Here is an 18,870-nt window from a genome sequence, read left to right as displayed (position 1 = left end):
GCATGAGCTCAGTGTCCAAGTATCCCAACTCTGGCCCATACTGGGCTCCCAACCTACCCTACCACTGCAACAACAGAAGAACTGGTGGTTGCTTTCAGATGGAAGAGGACAATTGGGAAAACTGAAAGCATGCCTTTGACTTGAAGGCCAGAAAGGAAACAAGGTGGGGGATTTTGTCTGCTTTATTCTTATTTGTTTGTTTTACAGTGCCCTTTTCCTTAACTGTCTCAGTGGCTCAACCCCCCAGTATCTCTGTAGGAGTTTTACAAGAATAACACTTGAATTAAAAGTCTGCAGTACTGAGAGAAAAAAGTCAATGGAAGGGCTAGGTGCCATTTTGTGCGGTATACCATCATCACTCGGGTAGGAAGACGACTTGCAGCCGATTGCCAGCAGGCTCTTTGGACTGACTTTCTAATATGTGCAAAAAAAAAAGCATCATAGCCTTTGCTAGCTCTGCTGATTAAAGATAGACAGCACTTCATCTGACTTTTTCTTTTGCAATAAGATGACTGTAATTCACATTTAATATGCTGCAAAGTCATCTGCCTTCCAAGCACAAGAGCGTGTTCTGCTGAAAGTCACTGCTGTTAGGTCAAATTTAAACTCAATATTGCAGGACAGACATTACATTGCTATTAATGATAAATAAACATGATAATATTTTCCCTTAATAGAGCATTTCATCCCAAAGGATTCTAACCACTTTACAAACTCTGGACCAAGTTCTATCCACTGCTACAACCCTGTAACCTCTGACTGATTTGTATGGGTGCAGAGAAATATAGAAATTAGAGATTGCATCAGATGTGTGAATTACTTTGCTGCAGCTGATGTTCCTCCCACTTCAGGGGTAGATCCAATGATAGCATTGCCAGTGCTTTAAAAAGGAGTTCTCACAAACATATTCTGGACTGCAGGCCTGTTCTGCATGCCTGTGTGATGCCAGTGCTTCCTGGGAAGGGGTGGGACAGTAAGGATCTGAGCAGTACTGTTTATGTTCCTCTCTAAATACAGATGCTCCCTCATGACCACAATCAAGTATAGAAGCAGCACCGGTCAGCAAATAAATTTAAGTGCTCCTTAAGAGGAAGAACTTCCAGAGGGCCGGGGAAGTCATACTCTGTGTAGTCCCCAGGCAGAAGGGACTCCTGCCACGAGCTACTACAATATAAACATTTAAAGAAGTAATACTAGGTAGACATGGCTGCGAACATGTGCAGTGAATATTCAGCACACAACTCAGCATTCCTGTCCTTAACCTAAAACGACAGAATAAGCAAAACCAATGTAAATAGAATTAAGGGTAACATCTCCAGAGATATGCTTTAAAAACATTTGGTGTTTGATTCTTCCCAAAAGCAAAACATTTGCTCCCCTGAAACACGTGAACCTCAGGAATAAGTTCTCTTTAGCCAAGTTGACTTGACTCAAGCACCAAGAGGACCAGGCACATAGTGCCTTCCTGTGCCTTCCTCCTCAACTTTGAGGGGAAGTGTCATCAAGGACTTCTTGGCACTACATGCAATAAATCACTTCACCTGATGTGGCAGCTGTTTAGTCACACAGCCCAACCATTTCAGTCAGGACCTGAAGGATGTCATATTTAATTGAACATGGGGGAGGGAATTACACTGTCATGTGTTTGCTGAAAGTCACTGCTTTTAGGTCAAATTTAAACTCAGTATTGCAGGACAAATATTACATTGCTATTAATAATAAATAATCATGATAATGTTTTCCCTTAACAGAGCATCTCATCCCAAAGGATCCTAACCACTTTACAAACTCTGGACCAAGAACAAAGTCATGTGTTGACAGTTTTGAACTAGGTGGAGGGTCACATTGTATTGTCTGTGCTAGTACCTCTTCTGACGCTGAGCACAAATAGACACTCTGGGGACATATTTTGTCCCTGCATGCAAACACATCTTCCGTGCCTGATCAGGCTTGGGACACAACTCTATTGCTGATGCATGCAGACAGGGGAAAAGCAGACCACTTCTAGCAAGCACGCCAAACTTTTCAGCTCAGTAAAAAGGGAGAACATCCTTATTCAACACTAGGACTGTTTTCTATGCTTACCTAAACATTCAGCCATTGATCTTTCTTGACCACCAAGCAGTCAGTGAGTTGGGACACGAGTTTTGCCTTATGCTACAGGGAACGAGTACAAACAGCAATAAACAAAAAAGCTCTTAAGCAAGCAGGATAGACTAGAGGCAGGAAAGAGAAAGGGTTGATCAGCCCCATTTTGTAGAAGCAAATGAGGAATTTGATTCCTTTCACACAGAAGTGACAGAGGCCATCAGCGTATTTCACATAAAATGCCACAGGTTTTATTCATACTTTCAGTCATCATCCAAACCAGCCTGGTATCCAGCCCTCTCTTAAACTTGGTCTGTTCCAGAGACTTGCCCAACACTGGTCTAGCTCTTCAGAAAACTGCTATACAGAGTCAGACCCAGCTCAGGATCCTGTTTCTAACAGAGATGAGCAGCAGGGGCTTAAAGAAAAAGTTAACAGGGCAAGTTTAAAGCTGTGTTTTTCCATTTTTCTCCCCACAACAGCTTCCAGGAAGCCACAGTTTGGGGACTTCCTCAGCTGGGGCGTGTATTCACACATTTGTGTTTAAATAGCAGTTGACGGGCCGCCGTGCCAAAAACATGTTTCGAGCAGCAATACCTCTACATGTCAGACACATTGGTGAAAACCAAGCAAGTGAATTTTTTCCATTGCATGGCCAGAGTTAAACACGACTGCAGGGGCACCTGTTTCACCCCACCTTCACCTCCAGAGCACGCATCAGAAATAGGCCAGAATAGATTTGAACACACTGCAAATTCAGAGTGTAACCACAGCTCTAGACGGGCGACAGAAACCCCGCCAACTGTTTCCCCGGGCTTCAACTTTTTAATAATGAAACCTCCCCAAATGAAAACACAGCTTCGGGCCTCAAGCCAACTGAAAGCAAAATACAGGTACAAAAGTAAAGTTGGTTCCTGTCTCTTCCCAGGCCCGATATGCCACCTCTCATATGGAAGCCAGACCTGGGTATATTAATGAACAACTTGTGTCTTTCTCAACCTTTTCTGCTGCAATGCAGGGCATCATGTTTAGACCTCCTGAAGACTTCATCTATGAGTAAAACCTCTGGTATCCCTGTCTATGTCCTATCATCAGCTGCTGCATAATATTTGTGTGAAATCTCAAGAGAAAAAAAGAAATCAAGTTGAAAACAAGAAAAAATATGAGACCCACATCCTTTCCTTACCACAGTAAGGAATATTTTTCCAGCTTCTGCTTTCCTCAATCTATATACTATCACCCCTGCTTACCAGAGGTTTCTGAAACCCCCACTTGATGACTGTAGTTGTGCTCCTCCCCTCAAAACAGAAAACTGAGTAATTAAAGCAAAATAATCACTTCAGGGCACGGCAGTTCCCAAGCCATGAAGCACAAGCAGGACCAGGAGGAGCAGCTGCCCCCAGGGAGGTATTCCTCTCAGCAGTTGGGGAACTGCTGCACTAGCCCCCTGTTTGCACCTGCATGAACATGCAAGAACCTTCATTGTTATAGATCCAATGACTGAATTAATAAATAAAAAGTAAAAATTTAACTCTGAAATAAACGAGGGAATGTTTATTTATAGTCCAAGATACATTTCTGTAAATAATAACTCTTTAAGTAACTCACTAAAAAAAATTATCACGTTTCATGTCATCACCTTGTAACATGTTTAATGCCTATTTAATGACCATTCCATGCATTTTCACACACATTTTACTACCCCTGCAACATACAAATAAATATACAAGAAGAAAACAAATTAGCTAGAGGTGAAAGGGAACTGAGAATAGTACAGTACTAATGAATAGGGAGAAAACACCTTTTTTTTTTCTCCAGTCTGTTGCTAGCAGATTGCATCAGCAAGTTATCAGTAACATCTCAGCTACATCAATTGTCAGCATCATTCATAAATTCAGCACGTTTGGGAACAGATTTTTTTTTTTCTTTAGCTGCAAATATTCAGAGAGGGACAAAACATAATATTACTTTAAGCCCTCGAGGGGAAAAAAAAAAAAAAAAAAAAAAAAAAATCACACCAATTCTGTTTCTTTATTATTTCAGGAATTTTGTTCTTGTAGCAGATGCCTCATGTCTGCCCGAAACGTCATGGGACCCTACCTCTAAGATCACAGGCAAGCCAGAGCACTTCCATGAGCAACACCTGCAGGAAAGAGCGTCACAGGAAAACTGACACAATTGTTACCAAATTAATGGGTGTCAAACGTGAAACCTTGTTACCTTGATACTGTCTTTTATACACGTTTTGTGGAAATATGTATTTCTACATTAGAAATCCATTTGCGCATCATTCTGGCAAGCGAGCCAGGCTTCTGGTGCAAGTGTTGTGCATCTTGAGGGAAAAGTCAGAAGTATATTGTAAGAGACAAGCAAATGCTCTGACTCCAAGTACAGAAAGTAACACTAAGCAAGGCTTCCAGACAAATGTCCACACAGTACTTCAGGTCTTCTAGGTACTGCCCTAGTTCCCTTAATTGCTTTATTTAAAAGGTTGCAAACGCTAGCTGGCTGTGAGGGTAGCAGCGTTTGAACGGTAACTATTTCCAAGGGGTATGCCGATAGCAATGTAACACCAGGACATGCCACACACATTTATGAGGCTGGAAGCGATAGCAATCAGCCTACATAGCTGCAACCCCAGAGCCAAACCAGCCACCCTGACTTGTTAACCTCACCCCGCTCTGCAACCACCATGACTCACAGCAATTCCCCCCCCCCCGCCCCATTTGTAGGGACAAACGAAGACCTCCTTATTCCGGAGGTCCAGGAGAAAACAAGCGTTCAAGGACCAGAGATGGCGAAGCTGAAAGAGTAAAGCCCAGACTTAAGCTCACACAAGAGAAAGCGAGATGCGGCCCATTTTTGCACGCTTGAAACCAGAGAAGCTTACAACAGTGCACGCCGACTTTTTCGGTCCCTCCTTCCCTTTGTACATGATCTTAATGAAGCCGCGGGTGTAAAAACGTTTCCTCTGCTGTCATCGTTTCCTGCCTCCCTCTCTGGTTTGCAGCTGGGGACCCGGGGCTGGGGACAGAACCGGCACCCCCCAGCCCCCCCCCCCCCGCAGCGTGGGTGCCCCCCACGCGTGAGCGATGCTCAGCTCCCCGCTCCCCTGCCAGGCGCGGAGGGGAACAGCCGGCCAAACGCGGGCAGGATGGTTATTTCCTCCCCTTTCACCGTGACTTTTTTTTTTTTTTTCCCCGTGAGACGGGTGACACCCGCTCCTCGCTCCCTGCCTCCGTGGCGTGGGTTGGGTGTCAGGCCCGGGTTTGCCCGAGCACCCCGGAGGGATGGGTGCCCACTGCCAGGGACGGCGCCGGCGGGGACCGGGGATGCGGGATGTCACAGGGAGCTGCCGCAACGCGTCCCCCTCCCACCCACCCCCCCGCCAACAAACAGGGAAAGGGGGGAGAACCGAGGGGGGGGGGGGGGGGGGGGGGGGGGAAGCAAAGCAGAGGGAAGAACTCCGCGCTGAGGCGGGGTTTCGTTTCATTTCATTCAACCCGAGGCGAGCGCGAAGGCCGGGGGGGTGCGTGTGTGTGTGTGTCCCCACCACCGCTCCCTCCCGGTTCGCCCCCACTCACCCAGGGTCTTGACGGCGACCTGCCGGGTGAGCGGCGGCGGCAAGTTGACGCAGACCAAGTCGACGTCCTGGTGCAGCAGCACCTCGTCGATGCGGCTGGTGTAGAAGGGGACGCTCATCTCCTTGGCCAGCTCCTCCGCCTCCTCGGGCGTGCGGCCCCACAGCGCCTTCACGGCGAAGCCCTCCGCCTTCAGCAGCGGCACGATCACCCGCGCCGTCAGCCCGGTGCCGAACACCCCCACCCCGGGCAGCATGGCGGCGGCGGCGAGGGGCGAGGCGAGGCGAGGCGGCGAGGCGCTCCCTCCTTCCCTCAGCGCCGGTCGCGGCGGGGGGAGGCGGTCGCCGGGCGGGCGGGAGAACGAGGCAGCCCCCGCTGGCTGCTGCCGCCGCCGCCGCCGGGACCGGGACCAACCGCCCCCCGCCTCAGCAGCGCCGCGGCCGCCGGCTGCCCCGCCATGCCCGCACCATCACACACGCCTACCGCGGAAGGGCCGCCCTCCCTTAACGGGAGATAACCGCCCTTTCCCCCGGCGGAGCGCGGGGAAGGGGACTGGAGGGGGCGGCGGCGGAGCCTCACCGCCGCTCCTCTGCCATCTTCGCCGCGGGCGCCCGCCCGCCGCGGGGAGGGGCGTGGCCTCTCCCCTCACGACCGGCCACGCCCCCGCCTCACCATTGGCCGCCGCCCGCCCCGGGCCACGCCCACCCCTCCCGCGCGCCACGCCCAGCCCCCGGCGGCCGCTGGGAGCCGGTGGGCACCGCCCCGCGTACCCCGATTTGGGGTTTTTTTGGGGGGGGGGGTCCCCCTGCAGCCTTCACCCCATAAGTGCGGTCGGAGGGGCTGCCACGGGGGTTTCCCGGCTGCCTGGCCGGTCGGTTTCGCGGCAGCTCCCCCTGCGCCGCCGGGCACGGGAGACAGACACCCACCCCAACCCCCCCGTCCAGTTCCCCCACGCGGGAGGGTCGCTGCGGGGCCGCGGTGATGGGGCGTCGTGGGGGTGAGGCGTGGGAGAGCCGCAGCGGGGAACTGGGGTGAACTGGCGGTGTCCCTTGGTGGTTGGCCTTCCGCCCGCCTCTGGAGCCCAGTGACGGGTCTCCAGACCCGGGGTGTCCCGAAGGGCGAGGGGAGCTGCCCCGAGCCCCGACACCGGCCGTGCCCGGTGTGGGACACCAGCCCTCCCCCAGCCTGTGCCCGGATGCCCGGCCAAGGTCCCTCACCACCCACCCCACGCCGACCATTTGCTCCCCTGACCAGCACCACGGCTTTACTGGGATGTTGGGGGTCACGCTGGAAGGGCGGAACGGGGGAAATCCGGGACCGCAGGAGAGCAAACCCTCGAGCACCGCTGCAGTGCCCCGTGCCAGCTCCTGCTCAGCCCACTGTTGCCCCTGGCCGGGTGAATGATCCCCTCCTACCCCCCGGGATGCCCCCCTACCCACCGGTGGGCCCAGGGGCAGCCGTGGACCGTGCACGGCCCTTTCTCCTGGGGGTGACCCTCTGCCCCGAATCCGCACGCTGCCCTGAAAGCAGAGTCGCTCCAGTGAGTGCCACACAGGCACACCGGTGTCTATCTCACTCTTAAAAAAAAAAAAAAAAAATACTACAAAACTTCCTGCTTCCAATTAAAGGGTAAGAATAAAGATGTTGGTTTTCCACATATTGTCTTTTTTACCAGTTCCTAGGAGAAAGGAAGAGAAGTGTGAGGAAGGAAAAGGGGGAAGGAATGAGGGGAGAGGAAAGGGAAAAGGAAAGGGAGAGAAAAGACAAAAGAATTAGAAACCTTTCCTCTATTAGACCCCTGGAAACGTGCCAGGGACAATGTTGCAGACGTAATCTACCAGTGGTTCGAAAAATAGGGCTTGGAAGACAGCACTCCTTTCCCATGCTCTGTAAAGAGATGGCTGGTTTTGGTTTTTTTTTTTCCTCCACAGCCTCACAGCAAACACTATTACAAAAAGCACAGATGCCGAAAGGGTTGCCGCAAGTTAAACATGTTTTGCTTTCTGTGCACTGTTAGTGCTGAAGTGAAGGAGGTGGATATTCTTTGGCTTCTGACAATTGAAACACGATCCAGATCCATTTGTCAAATAATCACAGTGGTATTACCTTTCTTTAAAATACAAAGATTGCATTGGGGTTCTTCGTCAGCCATTCAAACCTGTTTATATGGGGTGTTCCCAGGATGAGCAGTTTGGGATATCTTTCTTGTCTTATTTGCTTGTCTGCACATAATAATAAACCCCGAGAAAGTAGCCAGGTTACAGCGAAAGGGTAAACGTGTGAACGTTGGAGAGAAATAGATGCTATGTGCCTATTTAGTCTTTATATAACTTTTATTATTTTAGTGGGCACAAGCCACTTTACAAAGATCTATGCAGGGTCATTGTTTTGAGAAATGTTCAGTAAGAAAATGGAAAATGGGAATTAAGGACTAGGGAATGACATTATTACACCTCCTTTGTTGCAGGGACTTTTGGGGGCATACTCGATACCATTTGTAGTGGAGTAGGGTGTGATTATTTCTCAACTAATTGTGTGAAATAGGGCCACCACGCTACGCTTGCCTGTCCCCATGAGCACCCAGAAGGACGGAGGGAAGCTGATGAAGGACAACCGGCCTTTCAGTGATGCAGACCACATCCTCACCATGACATAGGTGACCACAAACATGAGCAGAAGCAGAATCTTTGCTCAAATCCACATCACTAGCGCTGCCAGTTGCTTCTAACTTGAAGTACTATCAAATCTGGGCAAGATTCTTTGTGCAAAGCAAAAATGGTTAAGGCAGCAGCTAAGTGCCTCACTTTGAAGACGTGTCTAACCAGGACTGAGGTTTCCTGGACTGTGTGTGTTGAACTATGAAGACTCTGGTACTCTGTGTATTAGATCTTTCCACTTGTAGGCCTGACAGTCTTGTCAAGAGAGCTGGCGTTTTGTTCTTAAGGTTGCTAAAGCTTCCTTCAAGGAGGACACATATTTCTCTCACAGAGACAACATTTTTACTCTCTCTTGAGGACTTTCTTATCCTGAAATAAGTTATTAGCATAAAGTTTCACGTAGGAAAAAAAACAAAACAAAACAAAACAAACAACATAAAAGCCTCATACAGCCTTTTTGCCTTTCTAAATTCTGTAAATGAAAGAAACCAGCAGGAAACTAATAAAGGAATTGCAGTCACAATTCTGTTCCTTCTAAATATTTCAGTTGAGTTTTGCAGCTCCTGGTCACTGTACTGTACAATGTACATATAGCTACATTACCAACTTTATGTGAGAAATACCAACTTAATGGCTCTTCTACAGAATTCTGATACAGTTGTTTGCAGAGATTTTAAACTGTCTTCTCAGTTGTATTTCATATATAGTATGAAATTCTTTTTGTAGAACTATACTGGTTTCTTCTTAAATAAATGTTGAGATTACAAAAGTCAGAAATCCTTGATTTTTTTAACTTTTTATTTAATTATTTTAATTTAACTTTTATTTAGCTTTGTATTTAGTTTTTTTTATTATTGAAGTAGCTAGTAAGTTGAAAATGCTCGATATAAAAGGATATGTAAAAGGTATCAAAGAATCAATCGAGCATTTATGATGTGCAAATACGTGTTATCTGTTGGTGTAAGTAAAATGCAGAAAGTTGGTGGTGTTCCAGATACAGATAGCACTTAGCAGATCAAAGTCCTCAGTTTACTTTCCAAATGGGTGAAGGTATCTTCCCACGTATTGCAGAGGTTTCTATCTGGAGCCTGCTGAACTCAACAGAAGGATGAAGATCTGTCTGATAGAGTATCAGGATCCCACACCGTTTCTTTTTTACTTCTCTGTACTTACAAGAAAATCTGGTCTTTTTCAGACTTTTTTAACATTTATCCTGTCAGACTCCACAGCTGCATTTCTCAAACTGCTCATATATCAGTCTGAACAACAATAGAAAGAGCTGAATAATACATAGTTTCAGTGAAATCCTGAAATGGAGCTTACTGTCTCTCCAAATACTTCTCAAGCTCCAGGATTTTAAGATTAATTAGCTAATTTCCTTTTACATAAATCAGTGTCTTAAAACATGAAACAGCTGTGAATTTTCATTAACCATTTGTCTCCTTCTGGGGTATGAGGTTTGCGATCACCACTACTGGGCTTCTTCTATGGCTTTGAAGCTTGAAATGATTTGCATGGAAATAATAGTGCTTCGGAGATGAGAAAAAAGTGGTGATTCAGACCTGTCTGGTTCTCCCACTCAGCTGTACTGACTCATCCACAGCTTTAGTATGCAGCACGAGAAAGGATGCGTGAGCTGAGTTGCTCAAGTCCTTTTTTACATCTAATACCATACAATTGGCAGTTTCTCAGGCCAACAGGAATTTGTTCTTGCAAAGAGCCATACGCTTCATTTTAGTGTCCCTTTGAATGAATTTCCACTGAGACAACCCACAGAAGTTCTTGCTTTGGGATCTAAAGGCAGGAACTGCTTTAACACTTGTGGTATTAAATGGTCCAACATGCAACAGAGAGAACTAGAGAAGAGCAGACCACATGTGCTAGCAAAGGGTTCATAATACATTCATCCCTCCTTTGTTCCGGTCAGTGGGAATTGTGGACATGCCTGGAGTCTTTGAGCCTGTTCAGTTCAATTTTCAGAGTTTATTCCTTCCCAGTTTCCAGAGCCTTTCTTTAGAAGATGCGTATGTCAAGCGTGGATGGGCTGTGAGGAAACCAGCAAGTCTTCAAGAAACTATGTTGCTAACAAGACACTTCTGAAGGAATTGGTGCTCTGTTCACTAAGAGATGGAAGAGGACCTAAATAAGTAGAATTTCCCCTCTGACAATATGGACATCCTATAAAGGAAGACAAGTGCATGTATTCCCACTTTACACGTGGAGAAACAGGCTCAGAGAAAATGTGTGCAATGTTCTCTGTTGGGTCTTTTTGGGTGCTTGAGGACAAGCAGGCGCCTAAAATGGGGCACTCAGCCGGTAGACACTTAGAATTTGGGCTTAGCTGGCTCCTATCAGTCACAGTTCAATACAGTGAGAAAGCAGGTAGAGAATGTGTTAGCAAAGATGGACATGGGATCCCTTAATGAAAGTAGGGAATGGGTGCATAGCTGAGTGGGTGCAACCATGTCCCATGATGGTGTAATATGTGCTTAGAGCTCCCATCAGTCATGCCCTCCCCACAGGAGCTCGGATGTATGCACCAGGCAACACACATGCAAGCACTGAATCATCAGATGTGTTGCATGCTACACACCTGCTGACGAAATCCCTGACATGCCTTCGGCAAATCAGGCACACCTGAGACGTACTAGAGCACAACACCAGGTATTGGATCTGCCCAGGAGGCAGGATTCCTGCCCACAATAAATTTAGCTTTTTGTAGCTGTGCCTTGGCCAGTTGCTGCTCTGACTGGGCTCCTGCGGGGCATCCAGAGGCCCTAGACAAATGCAATGGACTGGGCAGAAGCAGCTAAAGCTTACTAAGCCACCTTAGCAAATCCATGGTTGTTGAAATATGTAAGTGGACCCGTGGAGAAGGGGATTCTCATATCAGTGCTTCACTGGGGAAAAAAAAAAAATAACAGGGTGAATCAGTCATACAGAAGTTCTTAATTCTGGAATATGGTTTTGAGCCTAAACAGTAGTTTGTGTCATATCATACTTGTTAAGTGCTGTGCAAATGGCTGTAATACGCTGCTGAAGTGGTTATTATTTTAGCAATAGAACATTGCACGTTGCTTGCAGGGCAGTTGAGATGTTACTCTGGGATGAAAATAGCAGAGTATCATCACTTTATTAGTCATGCAGGAGCGTGTGAAAGCAAACACGTGTGATTTCCAGATTTCTAATCCTGCCCATGCAGCGTGGGTTTTGAAAGGGTTCAGTTTGGTAGAAATCCCCCTTTTATATAGGAATGTAGCGCGAGACTGCACCACGCTGGCATCAGCCGTCCCCCTCCTTGAGTGTCCTCTCTCCGAAAGCAGCTGGGACTTCAACATGACTTGCAGGAAGCCTTAGTGGAGACAGTTATGGAACAGGTTTTAAAGGAAAATATATCTATTACATGAATAATTTTAAAGTGTCAGATATGTTAAATACTGCAGCTTTGGACAGCCTTCCACGATCCTGCAAACCAGATACATTTCACAATAGAAAACCTGCTGGTGTTTAACAAAGGCTCAGTGATTCAGGTAGGGTAGACGGGAATTTCTATCTACCTGTTGCAACAAGCCCGTGTCCTGTGTGCGCTAAGAAGATACTGAATCCCAGGAGGATCCGTTTCCTGGGAATAGATGAACCCAGCTAATTGTCTCTGGGGAGTACTCTCTTCTAATGCAGGCTTGTGTCCTGCTGCTAGTCTTCACACATATTTCTTTTTATGATATTCCATACAGAAACTTGCATTTTTCCTATATCTGTCTGAAATGAGATTTGTTTTCTTCCTGGACACACTGAAATGGCACCCTTCTCTTTCCCCTGCTAGGCTACTGAAGGGAAAGGAACTGAAGCAGTGGCATTTATTGCGTTGCCTACTGAGGTCCCTGCCAGCCTGCAGCATGATCCTATGATCCTAGGCAGCCTTCCTCATTTGTTTCCATTCTGATTTTGAATTTAAGGTATGTGCATTTGGAGCTCTGGATTGGTACTGCGATTATTTTTAATCTGAACAAATAAATGCAAGTTAACTAGTCTTCCTTTTTTTTCATGCATTGAGGAAAAAAACCCAACCAACCAAACAATGAAAAGAAACATTAGTCATGTTTACCCCAGTACATAGCACAAGCAGGGTTATTGCAGTTTGCTTTCAGACATCAGCATGCCTCTGCACAGCTACTGCTCCCTGAAAATCATGCTCTTTAAGACTGTAACACCGTTAAACCTCAGGCTTTAGATTTGCCAGCTGTACTGATGTGATCACATTGAAGTCTGGCCTGCATTACCTGCTCTGTGACCTTGCTTCATTAAATCAATAATGGTCAATCATGTGTTCTTTAATTGCGCAAAGGGTAAATTCAGTCCAGTCCAGTTTCTAGGCTACTGGCTCCTTGCAAACTATCCTTTATCTGCAATAGTGAAACCATTATTTTTGGTTCTTTTTGGAGGTTCTTTCTTCAACACGGATGAGCACTGAACCTGTATAATGTCCATGGTGAAGAAGGTGAGTGTTGTCATCCTCAGGAAGGCAGTAAGATCTCCTGGTCGGAGCAGGAAGGCCAGACAGCCCCCCGGGTCCCTCGGGTCCCCATCTACACGGGGCAAGGACAGTATGCTGTCAAGCGCTTCACGGGATCGGAAACCTGCAGCACGGGTTTCCTTAGAACAAAGGAACAATCAGATGGTTTTTCAATTCTCTCCCTCTTAAGAGCCAAAGCGATTTCTTGGCTTTTTCCAAGCTGGAGACTTCCTTCTTGAAATCAGGCTTAATCGCTTCCCCTTCCTCCTCTGCCTTGCTCCTTGCCTGCCATCATTCAGAACAGGTCCTATCCTGGTGTGCCCAAAGGAACACGGTCAAAGTCAACAATTTCTGGTATCCAGGCCTGAATCATAATCATCGAAATGACCAGAAGAGAGTGGCTCTCTCATGAAATCTGCAAACTGAGGCAGGCAACCGGGCATCAGTTTTAATTAGGTTACATTTTTGAGATGTTCTTTGAAACCATAACAGCTCAAGACCGACTCCCAGCTCAAGATAAACAGACAATTTCCACACCAGAAATTCCTGTTAATATTTATGCAAGAGTTAATCTTCCTCTTGAAATTAAAATACACTCTTGCAAAGGAACTTTCTTTAAAAGGAGAATGTTTCTTCAGAAGTATTTTAACAGCTCAGACAACTATATTTATCATCATCAGGCTTCAAGCATTAATCATTAGGAATAACACTGATAATTAGCATTTTAGGAACTGGGGTAGCAACTGTGGTTTATTGAAAAAGTCCTCATGAAAGGACTTCATGATGTCTCAACAGAGTGAAGGCTGCAGCAGGGAGCTTCCAGTTGCCACACATCTCACCTATAATGTGCAGGATAGTATCCCAGCTGCATATGTGCATTTCTGATGTTTAAGGACACATCACCTTTCAATGTAGGACAAATGATCAAAAGTGGATGAATGAGGATCGCTTAGTAATAGGAGATTTTTTTTTTTTAATATTAATAAGGCTATGCCATAGCACTCAGCACTTCTAATATTAGAAAAGCATAGCAACAAAGAAAGTAGGGCAGCTTTATTAAGGACATTATGGAATCACGAATCTAATTCAGTACACATCGGGCTGTGTCCCACATATACGCTATGTGGGACACTGTAAATATATGACTGTGGTCCTATTGTTCTAACAAGAGACAAGACAAAGGAGGGTGCTGAATACAGCAGTGCAATCACTGGCAGCATTCACTTTAATATCTCTGTCAGACGCATAGTTTTTATTATTTACTATGAAAAGCCAGGCTGGCTTTAATTGCGTTTGCAAAACATTTTACAAATCCTGGTTAGGGCATTTACCCTTGCACTTTAGGCTTAACCAGATTTGATTCCACAGAGAAATAGTTTTCAATGTAGTGAGCGTTGTGATTGGGCAAAGCTCAAAGGCAAGTCAAAAATAAGCATGAAGCACTTGCCATGAAATCACGCACATCCTGAAAGGAGAGATGCTTGCATTTTCTTTCATTCATTTCACACTTGAAAAAATGCAGGCATTTCAGATCCCAGTCGAGGGAAGGAGAAGCTCTGTGATTTGAGTTTTGGAATGTGACGTTCCCATCTTTGTGTTGTTTTTATAATTTCAGATATCTGAGCGAAGAATCACTGTGCCATTCATCTGACATAGAAAATGGCCCAGAATTAAATTATGACTCATTTCCATGACAATTAAGGAGGAGGAAATATTAACTCTTTTCTCACAGCAAATACCCTAAGCCTAGATTCAAAGCAGTCTCACGTAGATGCAAATCCTGCTCTTCCCTGTGTTAAACTCTCCAAGTAAGTGCAGTCACAAGGCTTTACAATCCTGCAGTTACGCCTTTCAGTCAAGGCAGACAAACCTGCCCTGAATCAGTTCCCCCACATCAGACTTGCAGTAGAGCTAACCAGTAGCTAACAAGTTTTAACAGCCCCCAATGTCATCTCCTATTTCTCTTTATCCCCCGGGCAGTGCATCATGCAGTGGTATTTGATCTGAATATTGATGGCTGCCACTGTGCTGCACTCAGCATGTTTATTTTGAATAAAAAAACCCAAACAAACCAACAATGCAAAAGCAACACTAAACAGTCTCGGAATAATTCAGAAGCAACAGCTGGGCGCAGGGAATTTGGTGACCTGCACACACAGCAGCATCCCAGCAGAAGGACTGGGCTGCCCTTGGAAATGCTGCAGGGCTCAAGTCCTTCCTATTTCTGGAATAAGGTGTAACTGCAGTCAGTGGCGTGGTGGGATTTTGAAACTCTCCCACAGGCATCCAGGGGGGTTACGCTGCATTTGGGCTGGGCCGGTTTAGCACAGAAACGTGGGCAGGACGTGTAATGCTGGAGGAACTCTGAGAGTCAGACAGAAAGGAGGGAAGGAGCAGACGAGTCCCAGGTAACAAGCACCGTAGTAAGTAGCATCTCCTTCCCTGCGCTGAGACAACGCATCGAGGCTGCTTCACTTTTAATCTCCTGACTTCCCAGGATGCCAAACTCCAGCTCGCTGGTTTTCTCCCTCCAGACACAGTAGGTCCCAGTTCCCCATGTGCCCTAGAAACCTCATGGGTTGCGACTTGCCACTCCATGGAAATTGGCCAGACCTACCTGATGGTTTCAGAGTCATCGCTCCATCACGAGAGATCTGCAGGGAACATAAATGGGATGAGGCAAGGGTAGAGAGATGGGTCTTTGGCATGGGGAAAACACAAATGCCTTGGTCCTCAGAAAGGCAGTATGGAGAAACGTGAGGCAAAAAGTACATTTGCTGTAAGCCCTGTGTGAGGGAGTGAGCAGAGGTGAACCGGAATGGCAGCCAGCAGCAACAGGGTTAGCAGCGTGCCTCCTTCCTCCCCTCTTCCATGAGCACAGAGGCATGAGAACTCGCTACCTCCTGTTGTGAAAAATGAGCTGGGTGGAGCAATTCATATGCGTGGGATTTAAACAATCTATTTTAATTGTCACTTAAGAGAGAAAGCAAATGACCTTGGTTAAAGTTATCAGGTTTTATTCCCATTTTGCATTTGTATTTAATCATTTTTTCAAAGCACAGTTGATGCCTAGTAGTTGGTAACCACTGAGATTTCTTCCACAGCACCTGAAACCTTTTGCTGTATCTCATACTTTCTCGTTTTGCTAAATCAGAATGTGATATATATAAATTCAAATACTTAAACAACTGAAATTTTTATTCAGATGCTTAATGCTTACCCTTTATTATATTAGAAAATGGCAAATTATATTGTGTATTTACTAGGTAATTCAATCTTTTTCTTAGGAGTTATGTTGAATTGCCTTTGGATAGAAATTAGGTTATAATAACATACAAAAAGGCAGCATTGGTTTTCATTATCAAATAAAGTCACATTAAATGATTTGGATGTGAAAGAAGATGGTAGCAAAACACATTTTATGTTTAAAGTTAACAGAATTATTAAAGAAAGAAAACTGATGTTCATGAAATAACTGTTAGCCAGTGCTTATGCAGCCTGGAATGAGTAGATCTCAGCCCTGGTGTTTCAGTTTATTCATAGACTGATGGGTAGGAAAAAAAAAAAAAATCCAGCTTTCTTAACCTGTAATCAATTTCTTATTTCTAATGAACAAGCTGAAATGAAGAAACTGAGATGAAGGAAATACGCTTTCCTCACTTGCAATAAAGGCTCCAAGTGAAAAAAGCTTGTTCATCACTTCGACAAGCAGTTGTTCCAGGAGTTTACATACTGCCTTGGCTCCCCATTTCAGTGTTCTGCCTTTCTTTAAAACCTTGTTAGCAAACGTGTTACTAAAACACTGAGCTTTTAATGTGAGCAAGGACCAGACCTCAGGCCTCCCCTCCTCACAAGCAAGAGCTGCGAGGTCGTAGTTGGCTTCGGAAAGATGGAAATACCCCACAGGGGGTGGGAGGGCTCCAGTGGGAGGGAGAGGCTGGGAGCTGCTGGGAGCCTGAATGCAAGAACAACCTCCCGAAAGGTGGGAGATGAGATTTCATGTTCCCTCGGGGCAGATGGAGGGGTTGAGTTTGATTCTTTTACAACTTGAACTAACGCGCCTTAACAGTAGAGTTTGTGCGTCAGAGGGAAAATACCACTCACCTCCAGATTTGCTGCAGAATAGGTGAGATGAACTTTGACTCCAGAACAGGTTGGGAAACACCAGTTTGGACACCTCAGCCTTGTCAGAGGTGTGTATGTTTGCCTGCATAGACAGCAGCAAAAAGCCATGCATTGGACGTGATGCTTCTCAAATCCAGAACAACTTGCATCTTTCGAGAAACAAATCAAAAGGCTACTTCGTGCAGTCACTACAGTAGCTTTTATTTGCAACCAAACACAATTAGGGATGTTCAGTACTTGTGTTTTCTCCATTCTGTCTGTTCACATTGTCACTGGTGATAATTTAATTTTGTTTTTAAATTGTGGCGTTTCCACAGATCACCTGATATCTTACAGACCGTTAATAGTTTCCAGACTGGAGGTTAAAAAGCTTTGACCCTGGGGACTCAACTATTGGAAAGCTAAATGCATGGAAAGGTTGGGAGCACAGAAGGATAAAACTGGATTTTGTGACTGCCAAAAATATTAAACTCTCCTAAATCTAGCACAGAGTATTTTCCCATGTCACAGTCAGCACATCTCAAAACAGAAACCAGATCTATCTTCTGAGTTACAGTCCAAAACCTCTCCACTGGGCCATGGTTATTGCATCTGCATAAATTTTGCATTCCCACATCTGGTAGAAAAGCACAGTTTTAAAGTCTTAAAATCCCAGTGAAACCTTCATTAACACTAAGCAGCCTCCAAGGCATCCTCAACACTGCTGACTGACTCCAAGTTTACTCCTCTTGAATTAGACGTGTTGCACAGCCAGCTTGCGTTGATCATTTGCAGGAAAGAGGTTTCTCTATTTTTTTGTAACACATTGATTAGAACCACCCTGTTCCCACCAGGGGAAGTAGATGATTCATACCACGGGACCTTCTTTTCCACATAGTTCAGGCACATTGGCTACTTCTCTCTGCTGGAGGGAACCAACTTTCCTTCTGGACAGACAGTCCAACCTACTGAGAGACCCCTCTGAGGTAAAGGAGATTTCCAGAGGTGCCAGTCAGGCCATGTTCGCGCCTTGATGCTGTGGAGTGCTTCTAAATTACACCTCTGCAGTGGAGAAAGTGAGATACACATCTGAGGATTTGGACTATGCAAACCAAGATGCTGAGGTCAAGATTTCCAGAAACCAAGATTTCTGATCTGTTAACACATAAAGATTGAGTCCTGCTACCCCTGGAAAACATTTTCAGCCTTTGTGCTGTGCTTGCTTTCTTGATTAAGTACAGAAGTTGCCTGCATGCTCATAAACCTCCAGGGGAGGAGGAATACCACTGAGTTTTAAAGAGCTTTAAAAGCATAAGACGGCCTAATTTCCTCTCATGACTCTCAAAACTCTCTCCTAATTTCCCGTCAAACAGCTGCCGCATTAATCAAACTGCAGCTTGCATGGCAAAACTGTGATCTTGCCAGTTTCTGTGCCTGTAACTGTTTTGTGCTCCTCCAACTGAGTTCTGAAAGCCTGGTTCAAATGGATAATTTTTTTACATTCAGTTCATCTTCAAAGTTTGAGGAACTTTGCCTTACCCAATATACTGGCATAGAAAAATCTTCTTCTTCGTAGAAGTAATATATACTATGTACAGGTAATTACCTTTTAATCACCTAAGCCTGCTGGATTGCCTGAGACAAAACAGAAATTACTGGCGCAAGAACGTCTGATCAATATGTGGAGGAAATTTCTGTGCTCTTCACAGAGATGCAAGGGAAGGGGAGAGACAAGAGAGAACAGAGAAGCAGAAATATCAAGACAGGGAAAGTAGGGATCTTGAAAAAAAATCTGTTTACAAGAGGTCCCCAAAAGAGACAGTATAAAACAAGCACTGAACTGTAGTTACTTGGATGACTGGTCTGGCATTTGGTCACTTTGTCTGCAGGGAGCAAAACTGAGAACAGTTTTTATCAGAAGCAAAGC

General features: G+C 45.7%; 1 protein-coding gene across 1 annotated transcript in view; it reads right to left on the bottom strand.

Annotated features, from left to right (window-relative positions):
• GFOD1 (glucose-fructose oxidoreductase domain containing 1) overlaps positions 1 to 6,299 on the bottom strand; it is a 76,066-nt gene extending 69,767 nt beyond the window's left edge. Inside the window, exon 1 of the mRNA XM_032987752.2 lies at positions 5,673 to 6,299. Within this exon, the coding sequence (XP_032843643.2) occupies positions 5,673 to 5,925 (253 nt within the window). The 5' untranslated portion in view covers positions 5,926 to 6,299. The remainder of the gene's footprint in view (positions 1 to 5,672) is intronic.
• Between the last annotated feature and the right edge of the window lie 12,571 nt (positions 6,300 to 18,870).

The sequence above is a fragment of the Tyto alba genome, unplaced genomic scaffold, assembly GCF_018691265.1.
Source record: "Tyto alba isolate M040663 unplaced genomic scaffold, T.alba_DEE_v4.0 Super-Scaffold_48, whole genome shotgun sequence".
Lineage (NCBI taxonomy): Eukaryota > Metazoa > Chordata > Aves > Strigiformes > Tytonidae > Tyto > Tyto alba.
Note: the sequence above shows the minus strand (reverse complement) of the source record. Positions and strands in the feature narration are given on the sequence as shown.